The sequence below is a fragment of the Bos mutus genome, chromosome 19, assembly GCF_027580195.1.
Source record: "Bos mutus isolate GX-2022 chromosome 19, NWIPB_WYAK_1.1, whole genome shotgun sequence".
Taxonomy (NCBI): Eukaryota; Metazoa; Chordata; class Mammalia; order Artiodactyla; family Bovidae; genus Bos; species Bos mutus.
Genome location: NC_091635.1, coordinates 41,871,422 through 41,894,742, shown reverse-complemented (window position 1 = coordinate 41,894,742; position 23,321 = coordinate 41,871,422). Strand labels below are relative to the sequence as shown.

The window sequence follows — 23,321 nt, the reverse complement described above, 5'->3', positions numbered from 1 at the left end:
ACAGATCACGTCATTCACATTTTAATTCCCAATATCTACCACAATGCCTAACACAAAGTAGGCACTTCAATGTTTGCTGAATCTGATTGCTGAGGATTATCACCAACATTTTTCAATGAGACTAGAGTCTAAAAATTTAAAGAGTTGTTTTGGCTTACTGGTGAAAAAAAAAAAAAGACACTACAGAAATTCATACTTTATGGTATTTTTGGTTTTATATATTTTTCCCAAATTGTTTCAGGGTTAGTCACTAGAAAATTAGTACCAAAGTCTTTTCTCCTGGGTGAGTCTTTTACTATTATTATTTTGGCTATGCTGCACAGCATGTGGGATTTTAGTTCCCTGACCAGGGATCAAACCTGTGTCCCCTGCAATCCTGCAGTGGATGTGCAGAGTCCTAACCACTGGACCACCTGGGAATTCCCTTAAGTCTTTTTTTTTTTTTTTTTTTAATCACCAACCCTTGAGTAAATATTATCTCACTCCTTAAATGACCTATGTTTTCCCATGAAACAGTCACTCCAGTGCTGAATCAAATCAACATTTTGTAACTGAGCTATCAAATCGAGTATTTATTATTCTCCTTGTATTAAATCTATCTTTAATAAAATTTAGCATTTTTCCTCTCAAGTTGTATTCACTCTTTTCACTCCTGAGTTGTAAAGCTCTAAAAGGGACACAATCAAGACCTTGACAGGCAGTGAAAAGACAGGAATAGGTATTAAAAACACTTCTCTGCCAAGAAAGCACTCACCTCACACCAAGAGTACAGCGACTTCACACTTATCCCCTCTCTGGTCAGCTGTAAGGCTTCAGCCCTTCCCCTGCCATTTCACTTCTCACACATACTCTCACTTCTCAGTTTACTGTATCAGAACCATCTATTTAGAGTTGTGGTAATATTTTAGGAGTTTAAATCCAAGAATTAGGCTCATGACGCTTCTGAAAATGTTCCAAGCTTCCTGTCCTGCTCTGCTGCATTAGACAATGTTGCTCTGCCAAAGTCTTAGCTCATTTCCTCCTGCTGGTTGCCCTGATACGGTGGTACACATCAATAATGCCCTCCCCTTTCCCATTTGCAGACCTCACTGTCCGATTGGAATGTCCTGTCGTCCATGTCCATCTGTGAGGGCCTATCAAACAGGTTCGATGCAGTAGAGGCCTTTACTGACAATACCTGAATCCAGCCCTTCCATCAACTCTTACTCCATCATTTTTTTGGGGGGCCATGAGCATTCAAGATCTTAGTTCCCTGATCAGGAATCATACCAGCAGCCCATGCAGTGGAAGTTCTCAGTCTTAACTACTGGACCACCGGGGAAGTCCTTCCATCAATTCTAAGACAGGCTTTTTTCCACCACATTTCTCCAAAAAACATGATGCAACTGACGGCATGCCAGTCTCATTAGTAGCATTTCTTCTTCCTTAGTGGTATGCAAAATAACTGTGAGACTTACAATCACTGGCACGGTGGATTTGATGAAATAAGGTATTGAATTCCATTATAATTACTTTGTATAGTTCTGTTTCCTTCACTAGACTGTGAACTAGCAGAGGGCAGGGGCTAGGTCATCATCAACTCTGACCTGTGATTTGGGCACAAAGAGTGAGTATATCCAACGAACACTAGTAATAATTAACATTCATTTAGCATTTACTAAGTGTCAGGTACCATTCTAAACACTTTGTATGTATTAACACATTTAACCTTCACAACAACCTCGTGAAGTAAGTACAATTATCTTTGGTTTATAGATGAGGAAACAGGCAAAGATACGTGAGTAAGCTTATTCAAAGATACACAAAGTTGCACAAGATTTGAACCCAAGTTTGCTGATTACATACTGTTATTATTTTCCCTTCGGCAAATATTAACAAGCAGGTACTCTAAGCCAACAGCCGTGCTAAATAAATAAACACTGGTAAGCAAACCCTGCTCTTCAAAAGGGTCCTCTGAATCACAGGTCCATTCTTGAATCCTTTACCCTCCAAACATCACAATCAACTTACAGATTCACTAAGTTAAACCCACTTTTCTCACAACATTGTAAATCAACTCTACTTCAATTTAAAAACTGAGTAAATAAAAAATAAACAAATCCACTATCCTCTTTACTTTCCCTTTTAAACATTTTCTCATACAGTATTCCTTTAAAGTTGTTAGCACTCTATCAAGAACCAAAACAAATGACAAAAAAAAATCCTTCTGCTCTTATTATTAATTAGTGGTTATAAAAATATCACAAAAGAGACTTCAGCTAAGGAATGGGCGGCAAGATCAGAAAGGATCTGAAGAAACAAAGGTTCTGTTTGCAAGCAAATATTCTCAGTAAAAGAAAAAGAGAGGGAGGTAAAAACACCATAATTTTGTTTTTAAATAGACTGCTTTAAAAAGGGTTCCCCCGAGGCATGAAATGTTTGCTTTTTTTTAAGAAAAATGATTCATTTTATCAGAATGAACACGAGCTGGTAAACCTTATTCCTTTTATTTTAGCTCTTGTAACAGGCAATCAAGGCACTGACCATCCCCTTTCTCTCCCTCAGGGGAAGACTCCCTGTTCTGTAACAGTAATCTACTACATAAAAGGAACCACAAACAGGAAAGAGAATAGAAGGAGAGGACAGGAAATTCTCATCACAGCTGAACAAACCTCTATCATTTTAACGTAATAGGGATGGCATTTATGGACTTGTCTGAACTGATGGAAATTTCCAATAGAGGGGAAAATGCATCATCAAAATTAAAAACAAACGTCCAACTATTAGAAATAAGATGGTTAGTTCTAACATTTTTACACCTCTACTTCATCTTCCATGTGATAGACAAAGAATGAATTTGAATCCTGTAAATGACCTATGATAACAGTAACACTTTCTTTTTAAACTATCCTCTAAATAAGAAAAAGAAACTATCCTCTATTATGGACAGAGAATTTATTGGAAAAGCCAAGCAACTAGAGCAAAAAGTTTAAAATGATCTATTACTGTGTATTTCCAAGAAAGAGAAGTAAAACACATTTGACCAGACTGAGAAGTTAAAGGCAATGAGGGTTCATTTCCCCCTTCCTATAAAATAATTCATTCTCCTTATCTGTGAACCTTCAAGGATCTAATACAGCTACTCCTTACCTTTGGTCAGATGAAAGATAAATCACTCACTAATTTCCAAAAGACCTTGCCATTTCAAGCTCTCCATCCTCAGAGCTGGCAGAGCTGAAGCATCATCTCTTTCCGTCCTTTTGAAAGGAGTTTCACCTCTTTTTCAAAAGCTGTGACTAGAAAGCCATTTTCTCTCTCTCCAAGTACACAGTTTAACTCTGTCCTCTGCTTTGTCTACCCTAAACAACGAGAACGACGACAAAGCCTCAGGAGTGCTCCTTCGGCCCCTTAGAAACAAACCAGCCACCTCTCAGGCTTTTGCACAGCTGCTTCTGTCTTTCTCTGAGAGTCATTCCACCCTGGAGGTTTCCACAATCAGGGTAACAAAAAGTGGAGCCTAAAAGCGGCTATATGCTATCTGACCTCCAAAACAGACACAGCGCCTTGGGGAAACCAGAGACTCTTGCAAAGAAAAACTTTTTTACAATTAAAAAAATAACAAACTGGGAAAACAAAATGTATTTGCACATCCCTCACCGTGCACCCCTCCCAGTTTGTCTCAAACTATTTTTTTTTTTTCAACTCATAATAAAGCAGGTTAGTACCAACTATGCTACAAGGGAACCGAATAGGCTGTGTTCATAAAGCATTTAACAGACTGGCCTTCCATTCTCTATTGCCTCCCTCTTGGGTGAGGAGCTACATACCATTTGTTAAAAAAAAAAAAAAAAATGCCTGAAAGTACGGCATTTTTCCTACACAAGTCTGTCTGATGGCTAATGTGTCACATCACAGAACAAACTGGTATTTCTGCACAGGATCTGCTGAGCCGATAAAGAAAACACGTCTGTGCCGATTGCTTTTACAAACAACATGCTTCGCCTTGACAAAGAAATCAGTCATTCCATTAATAACGGTAAAATCTAAAATCCAGTGATACTGCTGGTGATACAGCAACCTCGACACAGTACTCACAATTTACAGTTTTTATAAACGAACTCAATCATATACGTGATGCTTACAAGATGAAACACATTACATCTTCCGAAGGTTCAGAAAGGTTAAGTGGGACCTGCCCAAGGTTATCTATCAGCTTTATCCAGCGATGGACGTGGATTCGAACCAGTCGGACGCTAAGCTCCTAGCTCTTTTCCCTAGACCCTCCCAGCTTTAAAAGACCCCCATCCTCTACCCAGAGTAGCCTCTTACTCCGGACGACCGGCTCTTCCCCGCCTGGACCAGAGTTGTCTTCTTCAGCTCCAGCAGGGCTTTCATCCTCCACTACCCTTCCCCCCCCCTCCCCCCCGAGATCATTCTCTGAAAGAAGCGGAAAGGGAGAGGCGACCGAAAGCTTCTGGGGGAAGGGACGATGACACACGGGGGAGCGCGGGACACTGCCCCTGCGGTGGGCTCCTTCAGTCTGCAGCGCGCACCTCCCGACCTCCCCGAAGCCGTCCAGCCCTGGCGCTGGCGAGCTGACCACAGTGCCCCGAATCCTCCCATCATCACCTCAAACTGTCCCTCCCCCACGCCCCTTCGCCTCCGACAGGCAGAGCCCACCCCCACCCCCCAAGTCGAAGTATCCCTCCACCAGGAGTACCCCTCCACCTCTCCCTCCTGTCTCCCACCCTGCTCCCACCACCACTCACTGTCGGTGACTGGGCCCGGCCCTCATGGCTGCTCCGTTGCCGCCCGCCGCCGCCACCGCTGCTACACGCCCCGGCCCCTCAGTCACCGCCGCCGCCGTCGGGACTTGCCGGGAGCCGCTCCTGCGCCTGCGCAACCTGGAGCGCCGGGGCCCTCTCGGGCCGTCCGCGCCTGCGCAACCCACACCGGGGGCGTCTGCCTCAGTGCCTGATGCCCTGGACCCCTGGGTCTCAGGTGGACATGGCCGCTGGCTTCGAGGACTTAGCTTAGAGGCTCTGGTGGCTGCCCCAGGGTCTCAGGCTTCTGGAAGGTAGCGTGGGTTACTAAACGCGGTGCCCATAGGGGCCGTAGACTTAATCGTACTTCCAGGATTCTGGATCCCGCTTACACTTAAAGGATTGAATGCTCTGAGATGACCGCTGATAATAAGTTTAGGTTTCTTTCAAGAATACGATCACATCTAAAATGCATTGAGGGGTAACTGTGTAAGAGGTAACTTTGACATTCCTGAATACTCAAGTGCTCAGAAGCCCTGGGGATTTTGTCAGGGAGATGACTACACCTCTAATGCACAGGGACACGGCTAAGTTCAGTCTGTTTATCAAGCACATACAGTTTATGGGATGAAAACGCTCCGGGCATCTCATATGTGCCATCAAGGGGCTTATCAGGTTAATAGTTCCCTACTTTCCAACTCTTATTGTGGAGTCTGACTCTTGCAAATTGGTAAAAACTAGGCCTTTAGCCCAAGGAAAACCAGCTATCAGCCCCTAGACCACCACCTAGACCCTTGCCTTAGCATAACCCAACAAGAGACTAGGCTCAATTCAGTCCCAGGAATTCAACAATGCAAACTTTTTTTTTGGGGGGGTGGTGTGCATATCTCATGGCTTGTGGGATCTTACTTCCCCAACCAGGGATGGCACCAGGATCCTGGGCAGTGAAAGTGGGGAGTCCTAACCACTGGGAATCCAGGGAATTCCCCTCAACAATACAAACTTGAAAGCTGCAGCCAATGCACTGCAGTCAGAGGGAAGAGGAGATACAGGACTAAACTCTTCTTATCACCATGACTCTTCCTTCCTCCTCTAGCCCTGTCTCCTCTCTACAATTCAGAGTCTGGAGGGATAGAGACCAAGAGTTATTATTTGCAAAAGTATTATCCTTTGGAATGAGAGCACATTTGGCACCAGAGGGGAATTGCAGAGTCAGAAAGGAAGAAGAATCAATATCGACACTATGTCCTGATGAATGGATGACTAAAAAGAAAGCCATAGCTTACCCTGAAACTTCGGGAACTGTGCCTTAACTCCCCCACCACATGCAGTCCCAGGGAAGGCTTGCTGCAATCTGTATGGAGATGACATATCTTCTTATATTTGAACTGTAAGGATCTCTGGAACCATTTCCCTATTTAAATTTCTTACCCAGGGCAGAATTGTGATTTGTTTTTTGTCTGCCAAGCATTCACTCACTATATCTCATGATAATCATTCAAAGAATCACCCCTACTCCATTTTCAGACCATGTGGATGAGCACATAAGCTCAATCCCAAGTCATTCAGCTCATAACATTCCTTAAGTTTGAATGGTTGTTTCATGGATGGGCATGTAACCCAGTCAGAGTCAAAAATGCACAGAGTTCCTTCTGGGAAAGTCTGTTTCCCTTTCCCACTAACACTGGATATAAGAAGATGTATAATAATATCTGATACTGTTCCAACTGTGTTGACACCAGCAAGGGAGCACCAATCCAAAGAAAGATATAATTTATTCACTCACTGAACAATGTGCCAGACACTGTTCTAGGTGCAGGAGACACAGTAGTGACATATATATATATATATATATACACACATACACACACACAAATTATACATATTCTTTGTCCTCATAGAACTTATAGTCTAGTAGAGGACATATAATAGGAGCAGGCACACAGCATTTACAATGTGCCTAGCACTGTTCTGAGTAAACACTTTACACATATGTGTGTGTGTGAAAGTTGCTCAGTTGTGTCTGACTCTTTGCAACCCCGTGTACTGTATAGCCCGTCAGGCTCCTCTGTCCATGGAATTCTTCAGGCAAGAATATTGGAGTGGGTAGCCATTCCCTCCTCCAGGAGATCTTCCTGACCTAGGGATCAAACTCTGGTGGTTTGCATTGCAGACAGGCAGATTCTTTACCATCTGAGGCACCAGAAAAGCCCACTTTACACATATAAGTACTCTTAATTGTAACAACCCTCTTTTATAACAGTAATCATTATGTCTGTTTTATAGATGAAGAAACTGCAGTAAAGAGAAGTTACTTGCCCTGGGCCACACAGTGAATAATGGGGCTGAGAACCAGAGCCAAGCTGTCTGGCTCAGTTATCTGTGTGCTCAATCAGTGTATTGTTAACTGCTTTGTCATAGGAGGATAAAGGATCCTATAAGAAAATGTAACCTATCATGGAAGGAACAGCCTATGGAAAGACCTGGAAGCGAGAGAGAATACCATGCAATTGGGGGACTAAAAAAAATACAGTCGAACTCAAAAAGAAGAGTAAAAGAGATGAGACTGGAAAAGTAAGCTGGAGCCACATTAACTGGTTTATACTTTTTCATGAAGGCACTGAAGCAAGGAAGTTACTTGGTTAGATTGGGGCCATCAGGAGATAGGTAAGACCCTGAAGAGCCCTGAGCAGTCTCATAGCATTCCAGACACTGCATCAGAATCATTGCAGGAGTGGTAAATGCTGTGAAGAAAAGCCTGTCTGAGAAAGTGACATTTTAGCTGAAACCTGAATGGGAAGCAGAAGCCAAATCTAAAACATAGGAGGCAGGAACAGCAGGTATAAAGGCCCTGAGGCAGAAATGAGCTTGGTATAATCAAGAGATGGAAAGAAAGCTAGTTTGCCTGATGCCTTGGGAGTAGAAGTAAGCGGAGCTAGATGCATGCAAGGATTTGGATTTATCTAGCTGTAATTGGAGTCCCTTAGAAGGTTTTAAGCTCCATCTCCTTCAAATTCTATCTCCTTAGATCTCTGGAATCCATCTGCTTCTCTCCACCATCTTCACTGCACTATTTTAGTGAGAAGGATAAAATGACACCTATTAGAAAACGACTTGATGGGTCAGGGAAGGTGGTTGTTTGTTTTTTTTTAACTCATTTCCCCTAATTTTTTATGTTATTCCTGAGATTCTTCCCGTGTTATCTGTTGCCATCACTGTGACACTTAGTATGTGTTCCTTGGGTGATTTTACATTTACGTAGCTAAGTTCTTCAACTACTGTTTAACCTGAAATTCCCCTTCATTTTAATTGCAGTTGAAATGGTATTTCATACCATTTCATGAAACACTATTTCTATTTTTCTGATTGTTGGCTATCTCGTATTTAGTAGCATCTTGTTTTTTGGACACCCATATGCCCAAAGAACATCCGGAATATCATGTTCCAAAAAGTCCATTTCTTCTACAAACAGAGAAGGCAACCTGAAAGCTGGAGCCTGACACCATTTGCAAATCATCAGTGCATTTGGCTGCCCAAGGCTCTGTCATTCTGTGTCACTTAGAGCTTATCGAACACTCAGCCTTCATTCCCACAACAGCAGTCTGGCCAGTTGGTTCTTACCATCCTCCAACAATTCTCCCATCTCTGTCCTATATCATAAATTTCTTCCTCTTTACTAGGTCGCTACCATAAGCAAACAAAAACCTCCCATCTTTAAAAAAAAAAAGTAAATCCTCTCTTAACTCCACCCCTCTTTCCCTCTCTTCTATTACCACTCTCTCTTGCTCTGCTCCTCTGGGAAGTTTCCCCTGTGGTAAATCCCTTCAGTTGTGTCTGACTCTGCGACCCCATGGACTGTAGCCTGCCAGGCTCCTCTGTTCATGGGATTCTCCAGGCAAGAATACTGGGGTAAGTTACCATGTCCTCTGCCTGGGGATCTTCCTGACCCAGGGATTGAACCCAAATCTCCTATTTCTTCTGCATTGGCAGGCAAGTTCTTTACTACTAGCACCATCTGGGAAGGTCCTGCTGCTGCTGCTGCTAAGTCGCTGTCCGGCTACCCTCAATTCCTCTCCCCTCACTCTCTCTTGGAGAAGGCAATGGCACCCGACTCCAGTACTCTTGCCTGGAAAATCCCATGGAGGGAGGAGCCTGGCGGGCTGTAGTCCATGGGGTCGCTAAGAGTCGGACACGACTGAGCTACTTCACTTTCACTTTCGTGCATTGGAGAAGGAAATGGCAACCCACTCCAGTATTCTTGCCTGGAGAATCCCAGGGAAGGGAGAGCCTGGTGGGCTGCGGTCTATGGGGTCGCGCAGAGTCGGACACGACTGAAGCGACTTAGCAGCAGCAGCAGCATTCTCTCTCTTAAATCCACTCGGTTTAGGCTTTCACGCAAACCATCCCACTGAAACCGACCCTGTCAGGTCACAGGTCGGGTATCTCTCTATCTCTCTTTCTCCCTTTCTCTCTCTCTCTCTCATACACACACACACTCACACACGAAGCTCCCTGGATACAAGTCCCGTGCTGGAGATTTTTGTCCGTTTTGTTCTTTGTTGTATCCTCAACACCTCCAATCCTCGCGACATTTCTCTCTCAATTCCAAAAGTCTGACTGAGGCGTCAAAGGATGAAGAGAGGGCTTAGGGCCACAAATCAGCCAAGGTATATCAGGATCCTAGGCAGCTAAAATAATCCCGGAGATCATAGGTGACTAAGCAGCTTCTTCTCCTTTTCCAGACCCTCTGGTTTTTCTCCAAAAAGGATGGCCTCAGAGAGGAGGTAGTAGCCGAAGTTTATAGGAGGGAAATCCGGGTTTGCTGCTTATCGGGACCACAGACCCACAGACCACTCCTTACAGGAGGCTCCCGTACAGCTAAGGCACAGATTGCCAGAGGCCGCTGCGGACGCTAGGCCAAACCAGAGGGCCACTGGGTGGGGGTCATGCAAGCCTCAGGCTGGAGAGGACTAAAAAGAACCTCAGCGGGAGCGGTACAAGGTCCCACGCCTCCGGATCATTACTTCTACGCTGCGCGAGTTTCTCCTGCTTACAGAAGTCGGAAGCTAAGAGAAAGATTTTGCCGCTCGGCCTCGTGGGAGATGTAGTCTTTCATGAGGAAGGGCTAGACAGGCCTTTTACAAAACTTTGGCAGGAGAAGAATAAAACACGATGCGTATCGGAGTCCAAAACGATTGTGATGCTCACACCAACTCTGAATACACTTTTCCCCCTTTTCTTAGCCTCGGGCCATCTCCAGAGAGGATCCAACCCCAGCCCACCTCCAACGTCCCATGCTCCTCCGCTCTGTTTGGGCCGATCTAGCTCTCTCCCGCTCGCTCGCTTCTCCGCCGCGCTGTCCAATCGTAGGTGCGTTCCCAGCAGTTCCCGGAGTGCCTTGCGTCTGCCATGGCTGCCTCCAGCTGGCGCGGGGCTGTGCTCCTTCGAACCGTGTCGGGGCTCTGGCAGGCAGGTCCTGATGCTGCGAGGGAATGGATGACCCGGCTCCCCTCTCTCTTGGGTTTTCAGCAGAGGTGCGTTTCCTGTGTAGCGGGCCCGGCCTTCTCTGGTCCCCGCCTGGCTTCGGCTTCACGCCCTAACGGCCAGAACTCAGCCCTGGATTGCTTCCTCGGACTCTCTCAGCCAGACAACTCGTTGCCTTTTCGCGTCCCCGCCGTGTCCGTGCACAGAGGTAAAGAATGCAGATAAATTTGTCCGCGACTGTCACGGCTTTAGCACTGCAAGTCCCGTGTTAAGGAAACCCCTCAGTCTCTGGGGCTATCATCTTTGGCTCTATATTGTAGAAGACGATCTTGAGGACCCGAGAGATAGAGGCGAGCAGTGAAGGATCTCACAGGAAAGAAATACTAGGTTCTAAGAGTTTTCGAGGTAGAAGGAACCGATCTATTCCCAACCAGCGACGCCCACAAAGAGCAGGAAATTAAAGGGCCACAGGATGGCAGAGTTGTGGCTCTCTCTCCCAACGTGGGGCGCAAACTCGACCCCAAAATGCCCCATCTACTTACCAAGACACGGAGTTACAGTTGGTCCTTGAACAACTGGGGGCAGAGATATTAAAAATGCTGAACCCGCGCAATCGAAAGTCCTTGTATAACGTATTATTGGCCCTCCATAAGTGCAGTTCCTTACATACCCACAATTCCAGATCCAAGGATTCAACCAAGTACAGAAACCAACATTTAATGGGGGGATGGGGAGGGCGGAATCCTGTGTGTAAGTGGACCAGCCCAGTTCAAACCCATGTTGTTTAATGGTCAACTATGAATAGCACTCTCTTTTCTTCAAGTAGCATAGACTAGAGGCTGAACACAAAAACTGGTCATTGCGATGCAGTGTCATAGGAGCGAATACTGAAAGACTTGGAGAGCCTTCATAGTACCCTTCGTAGGGTGAGACAGCTGAGGGAATTTCTGGCTTTATCTGGTATAGTGATACTTTAACACATGTGCATACATTTACTGGGCACACAATATGATTCCACAAGGTTATTGAGTGCAAGGCGTTGTACTGAGATGTTTTACACAACTGTCAGTTGTCAAAAGAAGGTTATACAGTAACTGAGTACCATTGATACCATTTGTTTTACATATGACAAAACGAGAAAATTTGATAAAGGCATATAAACAAACTAATGGGCAAACAAAATCTCAAAGCCAGGTCTCGACTTCAACCTGGTGCACTAATCTCTTATCCATACTCTTTTTGTGGACAGGTAGGGCTATGTACCGGAGAAGGCAATGGCACCCCACTCCAGTACTCTTGCCTGGAAAATCCCATGGACAGAGGAGCCTGGTAGGCTGCAGTCCATAGAGTCGAGAGGAGTTGGACACGACTGAGCGACTTCACTTTCAGTGTTCACTTTCATGCACTGAAGAAGGAAATGGCAACCCACTCCAATGTTCTTGCCTGGAAAATCCCAGGGATGGGGGAGCCTGGTGGGCTGCCGTCTCTGGGGTTGCACAGAGCCGGACACGACTGAAGCAACTTGGCAGCAGCAGCAGCAGCAACAGCAGCGGGGCTATGTACCTGACGGAGGATCCAGATTGCACTGCCTCTCACTCCCCTCCTGTCTCCTCATGCAGATGAGCAAGATCTCCTCTTGGTCCATCGCCCCGACATGCCTGAGAACCCCCGAGTCCTACGAGTGGTCCTCCTGGGTGCCCCAAATGCAGGAAAGTCTACACTCTCCAACCAGCTGCTGGGCCGAAAAGTATGTTGCATCCTTGACCCTTCCCTCTCCCCTTTTCATTTCTCACTTCTTACTGTGCCTTTGTGGATTGTTGCAGAGGGATCCAGGACCTCACTTGGGATTTCTTTCTTCCTGGCAGGTGTTCCCTGTCTCCAAGAAAGTGCACACCACTCGCAGTCAAGCTCTGGGGGTCATCACAGAGAAAGAGACCCAGGTGGTGGGTACTTGCAATGGATGTCCAGCAAACAGGACAGAGGGTGAAGCTAAGACAGTCTCCCTTAACGATTGGACCCTTCGAAAATGATGTTTAGATCCACTTTTCTTAGGGAAGGGGGTGCTCTTCCTTTAGACCTGGAGCAGTTCTCTCTCTTGCCTTACCCCTCTGGTGTCTAGTCACAGAGGTCTCATTGCCTCTTTACTGCTTCCTAATATTCCATATATTCACAGTTGTCCTCCTCCTCCTGGATCCTGTGTATTGACAGAAGTAAAACAGCTGGAGGATAAAAATCTAAAAGCTCAGCCAAGAAGTGGGGGCAGGCTCCTGACATCAAGGGTGGGTGGCTTTTCACTCCCCAGTCATAATCTTTCCTCCTGGGGTTGGGGACCTGGGCATCTCTTTCCTGATTTTAGATCCTACTTGACACACCTGGCCTCATCAGCCCTGCTAAACAGAAAAGGTAACAGCTGGGGGAACAGGGAGTCGTTGGGGGGAAAGGTGTTGAACAGAGAGTGGGGCGATTCCATCCTAGGGGCTGGAAAACCCCCTGTCACACCCCACCCCTCCTCAGGAATGCATCACTCACCAGACCTTCCTGACCTATGTGTGTCTGTCCCTTAGGCACCATCTGGAGCTCTCTTTGTTGGAAGATCCGTGGAAGAGCATGGAATCTGCTGACCTGGGTTAGGCTCAGGCTAGGAATCTGAGGCCCAGTTTTCATGGTCATGGCCTGTCATTCCTGGTAGTTTGGGGGGTTGGGGGTTGGCCAGATGCCATACCCTGGAAGTTTTTTCTGCGGGTGGGGGAAAGAGTGATCATAACCCTGTCCTCCTCCATACGCTGCCGACTGCCAGTTGTGGTACTTGTGGATGTCTCGGACAAGTGGACTCGGAACCAGCTCAGTCCCCAGGTGCTCCGGTGCTTGACCCAGTTCTCCCAAGTCCCCAGCATCCTTGTCATGAACAAGGTGAGCCCCACCTACCTGAGGAAGGGGTCTCCTTCGAGGAGACTGACGTTCACTGACCACAGTCTTCTGCCCATCGCCCACCCCCAGGTTGATTGCCTGAAGCAGAAGTCCGTTCTCCTAGAGCTCACAGCCGCCCTCACTGAAGGTGTAGTCAACGGCAAGAAGCTCAAAACAAAGCAGGCCTTGCGCTCACGGCCAGACACCCACTGCCCTAGCCCAGCAGCTCAGGGCCCAAACCCACAGCCTGTGAGAGACCCTCAGCAGATGGGCTGGCCCCACTTCCAGGAGATCTTCATGTTGTCAGCCCTAAGCCAGGAGGATGTAAAAACACTGAAGGTCAGTTAGCCTGGCTCTTGGTGTGCAGCAGGTGAAGACAAGCCTCAAGAGTTCCTCCTGGAAGTGAGAGTGAGAGGGAAGTCCTGCTTGGGACTGATACACTGACTTCTTCCCTCTCTGCCCATAGCAATACCTCCTGGCACAGGCCCGGCCAGGGCCCTGGGAGTTCCACAGTGAGGTCCTCACCAGCCAGACACCTGAGGAAATCTGTGCCAACATGATCCGAGAGAAGCTCTTGGAGTACCTGCCCGAGGAGGTGCCCTACAACGTACAGCAGGTGTGGGCACAGTGAGGGATCCGGGGGCTCCACCTGGAGCAGGGCAGCTAGGTCCCCAAGAGCAGGGCTAGGGGACCTGCCTGACCAGTCACGATGTCTCCTTGTGCAGAAAACGGTGGTCTGGGATGAAGGGCCAAGTGGGGAGCTGGTGATCGAGCAGAAGCTTCTGGTGTCCAAAGAATCTCACATGGTGAGCAGGGCTGGGCTTGGAGGAGGGACCAGGACTCTGTTAGGCAGAGGTTCTTCCCGACTGCCTGACAGCCAGCTAACGGCCCTCTTTTTGACCCCACCCTCAGAAGATCCTGATCGGTCCGAAGGGGTACCTAATCGCTCAGATCGCACAGGAGGTGGGCCGCGACCTCATGAACATCTTCCTCTGTGAAGTTCAGCTCCGCCTGTCTGTGAAACTCCTCAAGTGACCACCCTCCGCTGTCTTTTCCAAGACGTCCCCGCCCAAGCTGCTGGCGGGAGCCACTAACCAGAACTGCCTGCAGGGCCTGGGGCCAGGCATGGACACCAATAGGCTGACTGACTGCTGGCTGGCCTGGCCGAGTCTGCACCACATCTGCCGAGTCATGCCTTCCTGCTGGAGCCTTCCTCCTTCAACCTGCTTTAGCTGGGTTCCCAGGTGGTTCCTCTGCTTGGGGCTATAGCTACTTGGGTCTTAGAAGCTGGCCCTTTGGTGCAGAGCACTGCTTCCCACTGGCTTTGGGCCCAGAGTCTCTGAGTTGCCAGTTGTCAGCAAAGAGGAGACCTTTCCCCTCCGCACTCAGTTCGTCCACTTGGCAGTTGTGTAAGGACCCATGTGTCCTGAGTGAGATAGTGCCCCTCATCTACTCCTCATGTCCTTGATCCCTCCCACCCCACCCCATCTCCAATCTCAAATGCGAATAAAGTTCAAAGACAAACATTCTGGTTCTCATCTTTATTTCTTTAGAACAGGAAAGAGAAAACTCACTCATTCCCTCACCCCCACACCATGGTCTGAGCTGGAGCTTCCCTCCCTTTGGTAGTCTGCTCCAGGGATCCGAACAATCTTCTTGGCACATTTTCTGGGTGCAGCAAGAGAACCGTTACCATTACTAAACTCAGTAATGGTAACGGTTTCCTCGCCACCCCAAGTGCCCTGGCGGTCGGCAGGCTGTGATAGGCAGAGCAGTGAGCATGGTGGGCTTAACAGCAACCCCTGGCCTCCTCCGCTGGCTCCAGAGCTGGGAGCACCCGGACTAGTACATCATCTATACTGTAGTGTCTCATTGCAAACTTACAGTATATGATGATATCCCAGTCAGGGCCCTGCGGGAGGCGCAGGGAGCATGGCTCAGAGAACGAGGGGCAGAGAGAGACAAGCACTAGGGGCGGAGCAGGACAGGGCCAGGCTGGACACACACAGCCCCCCACTCCCTGGGAGACATCTTGACTCTCTGATCAAGGACATCCTGAAGGGGACTTATCCAAAGAGCCTTTCAGAGCTAGGGTCTGTTGAGAACTTAGGGACCCAGCGCTGGTGTGAAACAAGCCAGAGATCACAATGAAGCAGAAGATTCCCTCTGATCAGACCCACAAGCAGATGGAGCCAGAGGAGGAACACTTACCTGGAGCTGAAACTGCAGACCAAGGAGGCCTTTAGAAGTAGGGAGGCCTGTCCCTGCCTCTCCATCCCAGCTGCCCCTTTTTAATGCACCCGCTGGCCCCTCCCCTTGGGTGGGGTACTTTTCCCGGGCTCTGGAAGGCTCTATCTCTTAACCCTTTCCTTGCTAGTCTCCTTGGACTGAGGACTATTGGCCCTTCTTCCCATTAGGCCCTTTGTCACATATTCTTTTATGGAACTTGTTAAGCTTAGGAGCCACCCTCCACTCTCATCCATGAAACTGGTCACCCATCTGCTGGGAGGAGAAAAAAAAACAACCTCACCCCAGCCATCCTTTAGGGCTTAATTACTGATCAGAGCCCTGGGAAGGTAGTGGTGGTGGGTTCCGGTGTTAGGAACATAAAGAATCCTCCTGCCAATGCAGAAGACTTAAGAGACATGGGTTGGGTTCGATCCCTGGATTGGGAAGATCCCCTGGAGAAGGGAATGGCAACCCACTTCAGTATTCTTGCCTGGAGAATTTCATGGACAGAGGAGCCTGGCGGGCTATAGTCCATGGGGTCACAAAGAATTGGACACAACTGAAGCAACTAAGCATGCATATTAGTTTGAATCTCTGTAAGGCAGGGAGAGTCCTGACAGCTGGATTTTGGGGCAAGCTCTGACCTAAATTCCGGTCCCCAGGCCCCTTCTATGTTTCTGCTGAGCCTAAGAAGGCCAGAGCCCTTGCCAACCTCTGCCATGGCAAGGTTCTGTAAGTGGAAGGGTCCTCTGCTGGGAGATGTGAGGGCAACTGAATCCCAAGCTCATGTGGGAGCCAGCCTAGGAATGGGTAGGGGCCTGTTCTTCAAAGCTCATGGCCCCTAGGGTGAGAGCCTGGCCGTATTGGTTCTCTGCCTCTGGGGAAGGTGAGTCTCTTGGAGTAGCAACTTCTCAAAGCTGGGCCTCTGTAACTTGGACTCCCATTCTGGGGAACACCTGGGCCTCTCTGCTTCCTCTCCTTCCTCCCTCGTAGACCATCTGGTATGTGTGCTGGGAGGCAGTTACACCCCTCTGCGGGGGCAGATGAGGCCAAGATGGGGAATGAGAGGGAGAGACTCAACCTTCTTTTGGTTTCTTGGAGATATTTTACCTCCTGTCACAGAACCTTGGCACATGCTCTTCCCTGTTTGGCACAATCTTCCCTCCTTTCTTGTCTCCTTAACTCCTGTTCTCTCTTTAGATCTTAAAGTGTTATCTCTGCAGGGAAGTCTTCCCTGGCTAAATTCCCCTGTTGTGGGCTCACCTATTTGTGTGGTTATTCATATTAAGCAAATTTTCACAAGGGCCTGCTTTATTCACTGATGTCTGTCTACCGCAACGAAAGTGAAAGTGTTAGTCGCTCCGGTCCTGTCTGACTCTTTACGACCCCGTGGACAGAGGACTCCACGGGCAGTCTGTAGCCCGCCAGGCTCCTCTGTCCATGGGATTCTCCAGGCAAGATTACTAGAGTGGGTTGCCATTCCCTCCTCAATGGATCTTCCCAACTCAGGGATCGAACCTGGGTCTCCCTCATTGCAAGTGGATTCTCTACTGTATGAGCCACCAGGGAAGCCCCTCTGCCACAGAGCAGTGACTAAATAACATGTCGAATGAGTGATGTCATGTGGGGGAGGGGAGAGACTTTGACCTGAGAAGGCAGACAGACAAAGCTGTGGCTGTCTCAGGCAAGTCATTTTCTTGGACAGTCCCCATTCCCTTTTGTAAAAGGGAATAATAGCAGTCCCCAGTTTGCAGAGTCCTGAAAGCTAAGTGATGAGCTGCTGGTCAAGCACTTAGCACTGTGCTCGTCCTGGCCCACAGGGGCTTTGTTGTTGTTTAGTGGCTAAGTTGTGTCCAACTCTTTTTGACCTCATGGACTGTAGCCCTCCAGGCTCCTCTGTCCATGAAATTCTCCAAGCAATACTGGAGTGGGTTGCCATTTCCTTCTCCTGGAGATCTTCCCAATCCAGGGATCAAACCCCAGTCTCCTGCATTGCAGCCGGATTCTTTACTGCAGAACCACCAGGGAAGCCTTTTAACAATTTCCACCTCATGCCCTGCTCCGAGGGGCTCACTGAAGACCCGTTATTGAACATCTGAAAACTCATCAAATACTCTTGAAAGCAGCTAGAGGCCATTGAGGACATCCAGGTTTAGAGATAACAGGCCTCAGGTGACAGCCCCGATTCCATTGTTCCAGCTCTGTGATTCTGGAGCCAGTGCTCCTCCCTTCATTTTCCCCATATGTGAGATGGGCGCTTTCCACACTGACCTCACGTGGCGGTTACAAGGATTAAGTGAGCACTCATGTCAAACTGTACATGGAACAACAGACTGGTTCTAAATTGGGAAAGGAGTATATCAAGGCTGTATGTTGTCAACCTGCTTATTTAACTTATATGCAGAGTACATCACGAGAAATGCCGGGCTGGATGAAGTACAAGCTTCAAGATTGCTAGGAGAAATATCAATAACCTCAGATATGCAGATGACACCACCCTTATGGCAGAAAGCAAAGAAGAACTAAAGAACCTCTTAATGAAAGTGAAAGAGGAGAGTGAAAAAGTTGGCTTAAAACTCAAAATTCAGAAAACTAAGATGGCATCTGGTCCCATCACTTCATGGCAAATAGATGGGGAAACAATGGAAACAGTGACAGACTATTTTTGGGGGCTCCCATATCACTGCAGATGGTGACTGCAGCCATGAAGTTAAAAGACTCTTGCTCCTTGGAAGAAAAGCTGTGACCAAACTAGACAACATATTAAAAAGCAGAGACATTACTTTCCCAACAGAAGTTCGTCTAGTCAAAGCTATGGTTTTTCCAGTAGTCATGGATGGATGTGAGAGTTGGACCATAAAGAAACCTGAACACAGAAGAATTGATGCTTTTGAACTGTGGTGTTATAGAAGACTCTTGAGATAAGTCTCTTGGATTGCAAGGAGATCCAACCAGTCCATCCTAAAGGAAATCAGTCCTGAATATTCACTGGAAGGACTGATGCTGACCCTGAAACTCCAATACTTTGGCCACCTGATGTGAAGAACTGACTCACTGGAAAAGACCCTGATGCTGGGAAAGATTGAAGGTGGGAGGAGAAAGGGATGACAGAGGATGAGATGGTTGGATGGCATCACCGACTCGATGGACATGAATCTGAGTAAGCTCCGGGAGTTGGTAATGGAAAGGGAAGTCTGCCGTGTTGCAGTCCATGGGGTTGCAAAGAGTCAGACATGACTGAGTGACTGAACTGAACATGTCAAACACCCAGATCGGAGCCCAGCACCCATGAGCCCCTGTCAACTTTCTTCCCTCCTTCCCCATTTCACTTGCTTGCTGTGGGACTGCAGGCTAAGTGCCACATTTTTTAACTTTGGCGGTCATATACATCTTACCAAGTTGCAAGATTTAAGTGAGAATGTGGGTGAGCAGCCTTCATAGACCCAGATGCTTTACCCAGTGAGGAGTTCCCCTTGTCTACTCCTGCCTTTTGGACCCTCACTTCCTGGTCCTGTGACCCTAAAGATAGTCCAGGTTCCCCTCCCAGAGTCAAATCTTCAGGCACTAGGGCCAAATTCAGGCCACTCACTGCCTAGGTTTCTACTTAGACCAAGGGCCAAGTCCAAGGGTGAGCTTGGACAGAACTCAAGGATCCTGGAGGTAGTGGAGAGAGATATCTCCACCAGCCAGAGACCTTGTGACTGTGGCCCTGAGCTGGGGTGGAGGGTGCTGCCATCAGGGTGTGGGCTGGTGGAGAGTTGGAGCCTGGGTGGGGTAGTTTGATTAGCAGACTCGGGGCTATCAGGGGTGGGGGCCTTTCTTCTTATCAGGAGCTTGCAGGGGCCACAGTAGAAGCTGAGGACACTTTGTTCTGAGGGCTGTCTCCTGGATGGCTACTTTTCCATCCCTCTGCCTCCATATAGCCTTGAGGGGAGTTAGAGTGGGGTCCTTCTCCCTTTCTGCAGGTCACAGAAACCCCTGGTGACCAGCATAGGGTTGGGGAATTCATTTCTGGTCCTTGGGCCAAGGCTTGTATGTTAACTGCTTTTGCTTCAGACTTCGAGCTTCAGGGCTCTCCTGAGCCCGAGGTGGGCTGGGACCTTCCAAAGTCTGGTTCCGATTCCCGCCACTGCAGCTTTTAACCTTTGACTGTTATTTTGGCCTTCTTTGGATGAAGTTCTGAAACTCAGCATATGCTGAGTGATGAAATTAAGGATAGTCAGATCTGAAAGAGTGCTTCAAAATCATGGGTTCAAGTCACTCTTTTCTACAGAAGAGGAAACTCAGGCCCAGAGGAGGGGCGGGTATCACCCAAAGCCTCAGGGTCCCCTCCACCTCACAGCATCAGGGGACCCAGAACACCATGAGAAATAGGCAGGCAGGAGTCAGTACCAAAGACACAGATGGCACACAGGTATGATGCCTACATAGACACATAACACACAGAGATACACAGCTTTTAAAAATGGACTCAGCTAGTAAAATTACTCTTAATTTCCTCTCGGTTGTTTTACTAAGTTTCATAAAATTGGCAATTTTGTACAAAGATATAAGAAGGCCAAAATATGTCATTCAATGTTTCACAGCACAGAGAGTTAGCATCAGAGCTCATCTTAGAACCAAGGACTTTGAGAAGTTCTGGGAAATTCTGGCTCTCCTGTATTGCTTTAGAAACAGGAGGCCCAAAGCAAGAGCCTGGTGTGGTTCTAGGAGTTTCACAGATGTGACAAGAAAAGCTAGAAAACTGAGCAAATCCTTATTTTCCGGGTTGGGCTTGTGATCTGGGGCTTTGTTGGAGATTACTACCAGTGATTACCTTTTATTCCGGCTTGGTTTCATCTTGACCAGCCTGTGAAGCTTCTTCTGACCCTCCCTGAAGATTGCCCCTGTGTCCAGGCTTGGACCTGCTCTGTTTTCCTCATCACATTGTGAGAATTTATCTGATCCCTTATTTGTCCCATAACGACTCTACAAGTAGGCCCCTTGTCTGATTCTTCCCTGTGGCCCCAGCACCCTTCATGGGCCTTATCCTGAGAGGTGCTCAGAGAAACCCTGACACTGAAGAAATGCCCCGCAGACAACGAGCAGTGTGTGCTTATGTTCTCAACATGTTCCCTTACACACTGTAAGCCTGTTGGCCCCACGAGCAAGCACACAAGGTAAGCACGAACTCAGGTGTGGCGGGTCCTAGCAATGGCTTCCCTGGGGGCTTTGCCACATCCATCAGTCTCCAAAAGATGACTGCCTGCCAATGTTATAACAGAGAAACTGAAGCTCCAGGAGGAAACTCAGGGCCCTGGGTCACACAGTAGTCGGGAAAAGAGGCAGGACAGCAACCCCACTCTCCAAACTCTAGATCCCTGACTCCAGGCCCAAAGCTGCTATGAATGAGGTTGATTTCATGTGTGCATCTGTGGGGCCTTTCAGAGTCTCAGACGCAATGGAATCAGACCTGAGCTTTGCCACTTACCTACCAAGCACATGGCTTGCTTTGTCTCTCGGGATGAGCTTCAGCCTCCTCATCTCTAAACTGGGGCCGACCTTGGGAAGACTCAGTGAAAGAATGTGTGGGAAGCTCCCAACGAAGCGGGATTCCCTCCTGGCTTCCGCTTCCTCAGATCCTCCCACCCATCCCACCCCTCGTTTAGCCTCTTCCACACCTGCTCTTGGTCATCTCCAACCCACCAACATTCCTCTCTCCTTTCTCTGACCTCCTATGGTTCATGAAGTGGGCCCTCGCATGGAGCTCACTGCCCTGGACTCACAGTCAGGGCAGAACCGCCGCTTGAACCAGAGCCTCAGCCTGTACGGTTCAGAGGTCGTGCCTGAGAGGTCTTAACTTTCCTTCCTGACCACTGGCCCAGCACTGATGCAGAGCCAGAGGGAAAAGCGTGGCATTGGATCCGTCAGAGCCCAGGCTCCACTGCAACCTACCAAGTGGGCCTGGGCCCCGCCCAACTCGTGGAAACTTGCTTTCCTTAGTAAAATGGGCTTAAAATGCCATCTTTTTCCTGACTGTAGTACAGGTGAAATGAGACATAGAGCTGAAAATTTGTAACCTAGAGCCTGACTCCTCCGTAACAGGAGATTAGCAAACGCCAGTCTCCTTCCCTTTACGCTTTGCGTGGCTTTTCCTGCTCGTCCTCCCCAGGAGGGCATGTTTAGCTGAGGCCTGCATGGTCACTCACATATCTGCCAGGTACGCATGGGAGCTCACACCTGCCCAGGCTCACATTGAGGCAGAAATAGAAACTTCCTAGCCCATGCCTCCCTAGCTCTGTTCATTAGCTCCCAGTTCTCTTGGTCAGTGGGAGGCCCCATGTCCAGACTCAGGCCATGCCCACTTCTGTCTCCTGGCACCGTCCTGAAGGTGGCTGTTAGGTGGGGAAGGATCTCCAGGGAGCCTGGGTGTTCCTTCCTGCTCAAATCCTTCCCGCCATCAGCCTGGCCCCTGCCTCCCTCCCTCCCTGCCAGGACAACCTCTCTACTTCACAGCTGCTGTGAAAGAGATAGGCAGCCTGGATTATCAGGCCGGAGGAGGCTCCCCATGGCAGCCCCCATCTCCACCCTGGCAAAGGTTCCAGGGCTTAACCCCCTCTGTGCTGGGCCCTCACCCCGACTGAGTCTGGTTCCAGGCTCTGGGGACGAGGCCTGGTTCTCCTCACTCTGGCAGGTGTGATGACTCACCCTTCCCCCGTCACTGCCCATTTCATGCCTCCAGCATCCTTCAAGCCTCCTTCAGCAAGACCCCTGCCTTTTCCCAGGGCCCTCTGGTCGTCTCCTCTGGCTAGCCACTGTCTCTGACACAAAGGCTAAACAGGCCCATCTCCTGGTTAGGGGCTGGTGCAGTTCACCCAGGCCTTCCTTTCCTGAATGTCAACAGGAAGTAGTGAAAAGAGAACAGGAGCCTCAGAGTCTGGGAGTCTGGCTTCCAGTTCTGGTTCTAGCTCAGACTCTGTGTGACCTCAGGCAAGTTTCTCCACGTCCATGCCCCTTGGTGATTTCATAAAACGGAGGGCAGTAGCTCTTTTCACAGGGTTGACTGAGGGATTACATGAGAAAGACACACATATCACTTTAGTAATCAGTTGGAAAACAAAATTAAAATCTGAAGAAAGAAAGAAATGCCTGCGAGAGGGCTTTATAAGCCAGCTACCAAGCAAAGGATACCAGCTCCTACACGTTAAGTGCTCACGAAGTGCCGTACTTGATGCGAACGTGAGCGCGATCATTCGGTCCTAATAACATCCCCACTACAGATGGCCCCAGGGCTTCCCAGGCGCCTCAATAGTAAAGAATCCATCTGCCAAGGCAGGAGATGGGAGAGTCACAGGAGATTCCTATTCCTGGGTCAAGAAGATCCCATGGAATAGGAAATGGCAACCCACAGTATTCTCGCCTGGAGAATCCCAAGAACAGAGGAGCCTGGCCGGGCTACAGTTCATGGGGTCACAAAGAGTCGGACATGGCTCAACATGTATGCACAACACATAGATGGCCTCGGGCTTTTTTTTTTTTCCGGGCTCAGTTTTGAACCTCTTTACACCTATACTCGTTCCTTCGTTGAGTTCATCTTGTCTCATAGCTTTAAATATTGCCTACGTACTGAGCGACTCCCTAAGTCCTGTGTCCAAGCCAAGCCTCTCCCAGACACTAATGTGTAAACTGAATCTCCTGCTTGGCGAATTTCTCTAATAGGCACCTCAGACTTAACATGTTCAAAATCGACATCCTGATTCCACTTCAATTCTGCTCCTTCAACTATTTCTCCCATTTCAGTAAATAGCAGCTCCATTCTAGACCAGTCAAAAAACCTTGGAGGCAATTTATTTATTTATTTATTTATTTATTTTAATTTCTAAAAACACTTTATTGAGGTGTAACTGATCATAAACTGCACTGATTAAAAATGCACGCTGTGGGACTTTCCTGGTGGTCTAGCAGTTGAGACTCTGACTT

The 23,321-nt window shown here is 48.3% G+C and overlaps 2 protein-coding genes across 6 annotated transcripts in view; one reads left to right on the top strand and one right to left on the bottom strand.

Moving 5' to 3' along the window:
• Positions 1-4,883, bottom strand: part of FAM222B (family with sequence similarity 222 member B) — a 54,916-nt gene extending 50,033 nt beyond the window's left edge. Inside the window, exon 1 of one of the 4 annotated variants that reach the window (XM_070390349.1) lies at positions 4,749-4,883. The gene's annotated coding sequence lies outside the window, so the exon portion shown is untranslated. Of the gene's footprint in view, positions 1-4,308; positions 4,328-4,748 lie in introns of those variants that run through there. The other 3 variants (XM_070390352.1, XM_070390353.1, XM_070390351.1) reach the window with 3 other exon arrangements.
• A 5,237-nt stretch (positions 4,884-10,120) lies between these two features.
• ERAL1 (Era like 12S mitochondrial rRNA chaperone 1) lies at positions 10,121-14,659 on the top strand. 2 transcript variants are annotated; one of them, XM_070390348.1, is made up of 10 exons: positions 10,121-10,434; positions 11,846-11,973; positions 12,092-12,169; positions 12,583-12,629; positions 12,791-12,852; positions 13,024-13,136; positions 13,224-13,472; positions 13,600-13,749; positions 13,859-13,939; positions 14,049-14,659. In XM_070390348.1, the coding sequence occupies exons 1-10, from the start codon at positions 10,152-10,154 to the stop codon at positions 14,166-14,168; spliced, it is 1,311 nt and encodes a 436-aa protein (XP_070246449.1). In that variant the 5' UTR covers positions 10,121-10,151; the 3' UTR covers positions 14,169-14,659. The 2 variants fall into 2 exon arrangements, with proteins under 2 accessions (XP_070246449.1, XP_005888260.1); XM_005888198.3 differs by having other exon boundaries at positions 10,122-10,434; positions 14,046-14,659.
• The last annotated feature ends 8,662 nt before the right edge of the window (positions 14,660-23,321 follow it).

What these genes read in the sequence shown, in the direction of transcription:
- ERAL1 (XM_005888198.3), top strand. Translation starts at nt 10,152, where the DNA reads ATGGCTGCCTCCAGCTGGCGCGGGGCTGTGCTCCTTCGAACCGTGTCG. An exon ending in GCATCCTTGTCATGAACAAG is followed by an intron (nt 13,137 to 13,223) that starts GTGAGCCCCACC and finishes GCCCACCCCCAG; the next exon opens with GTTGATTGCCTGAAGCAGAA. An exon ending in TGCCCTACAACGTACAGCAG is followed by an intron (nt 13,750 to 13,858) that starts GTGTGGGCACAG and finishes CTCCTTGTGCAG; the next exon opens with AAAACGGTGGTCTGGGATGA.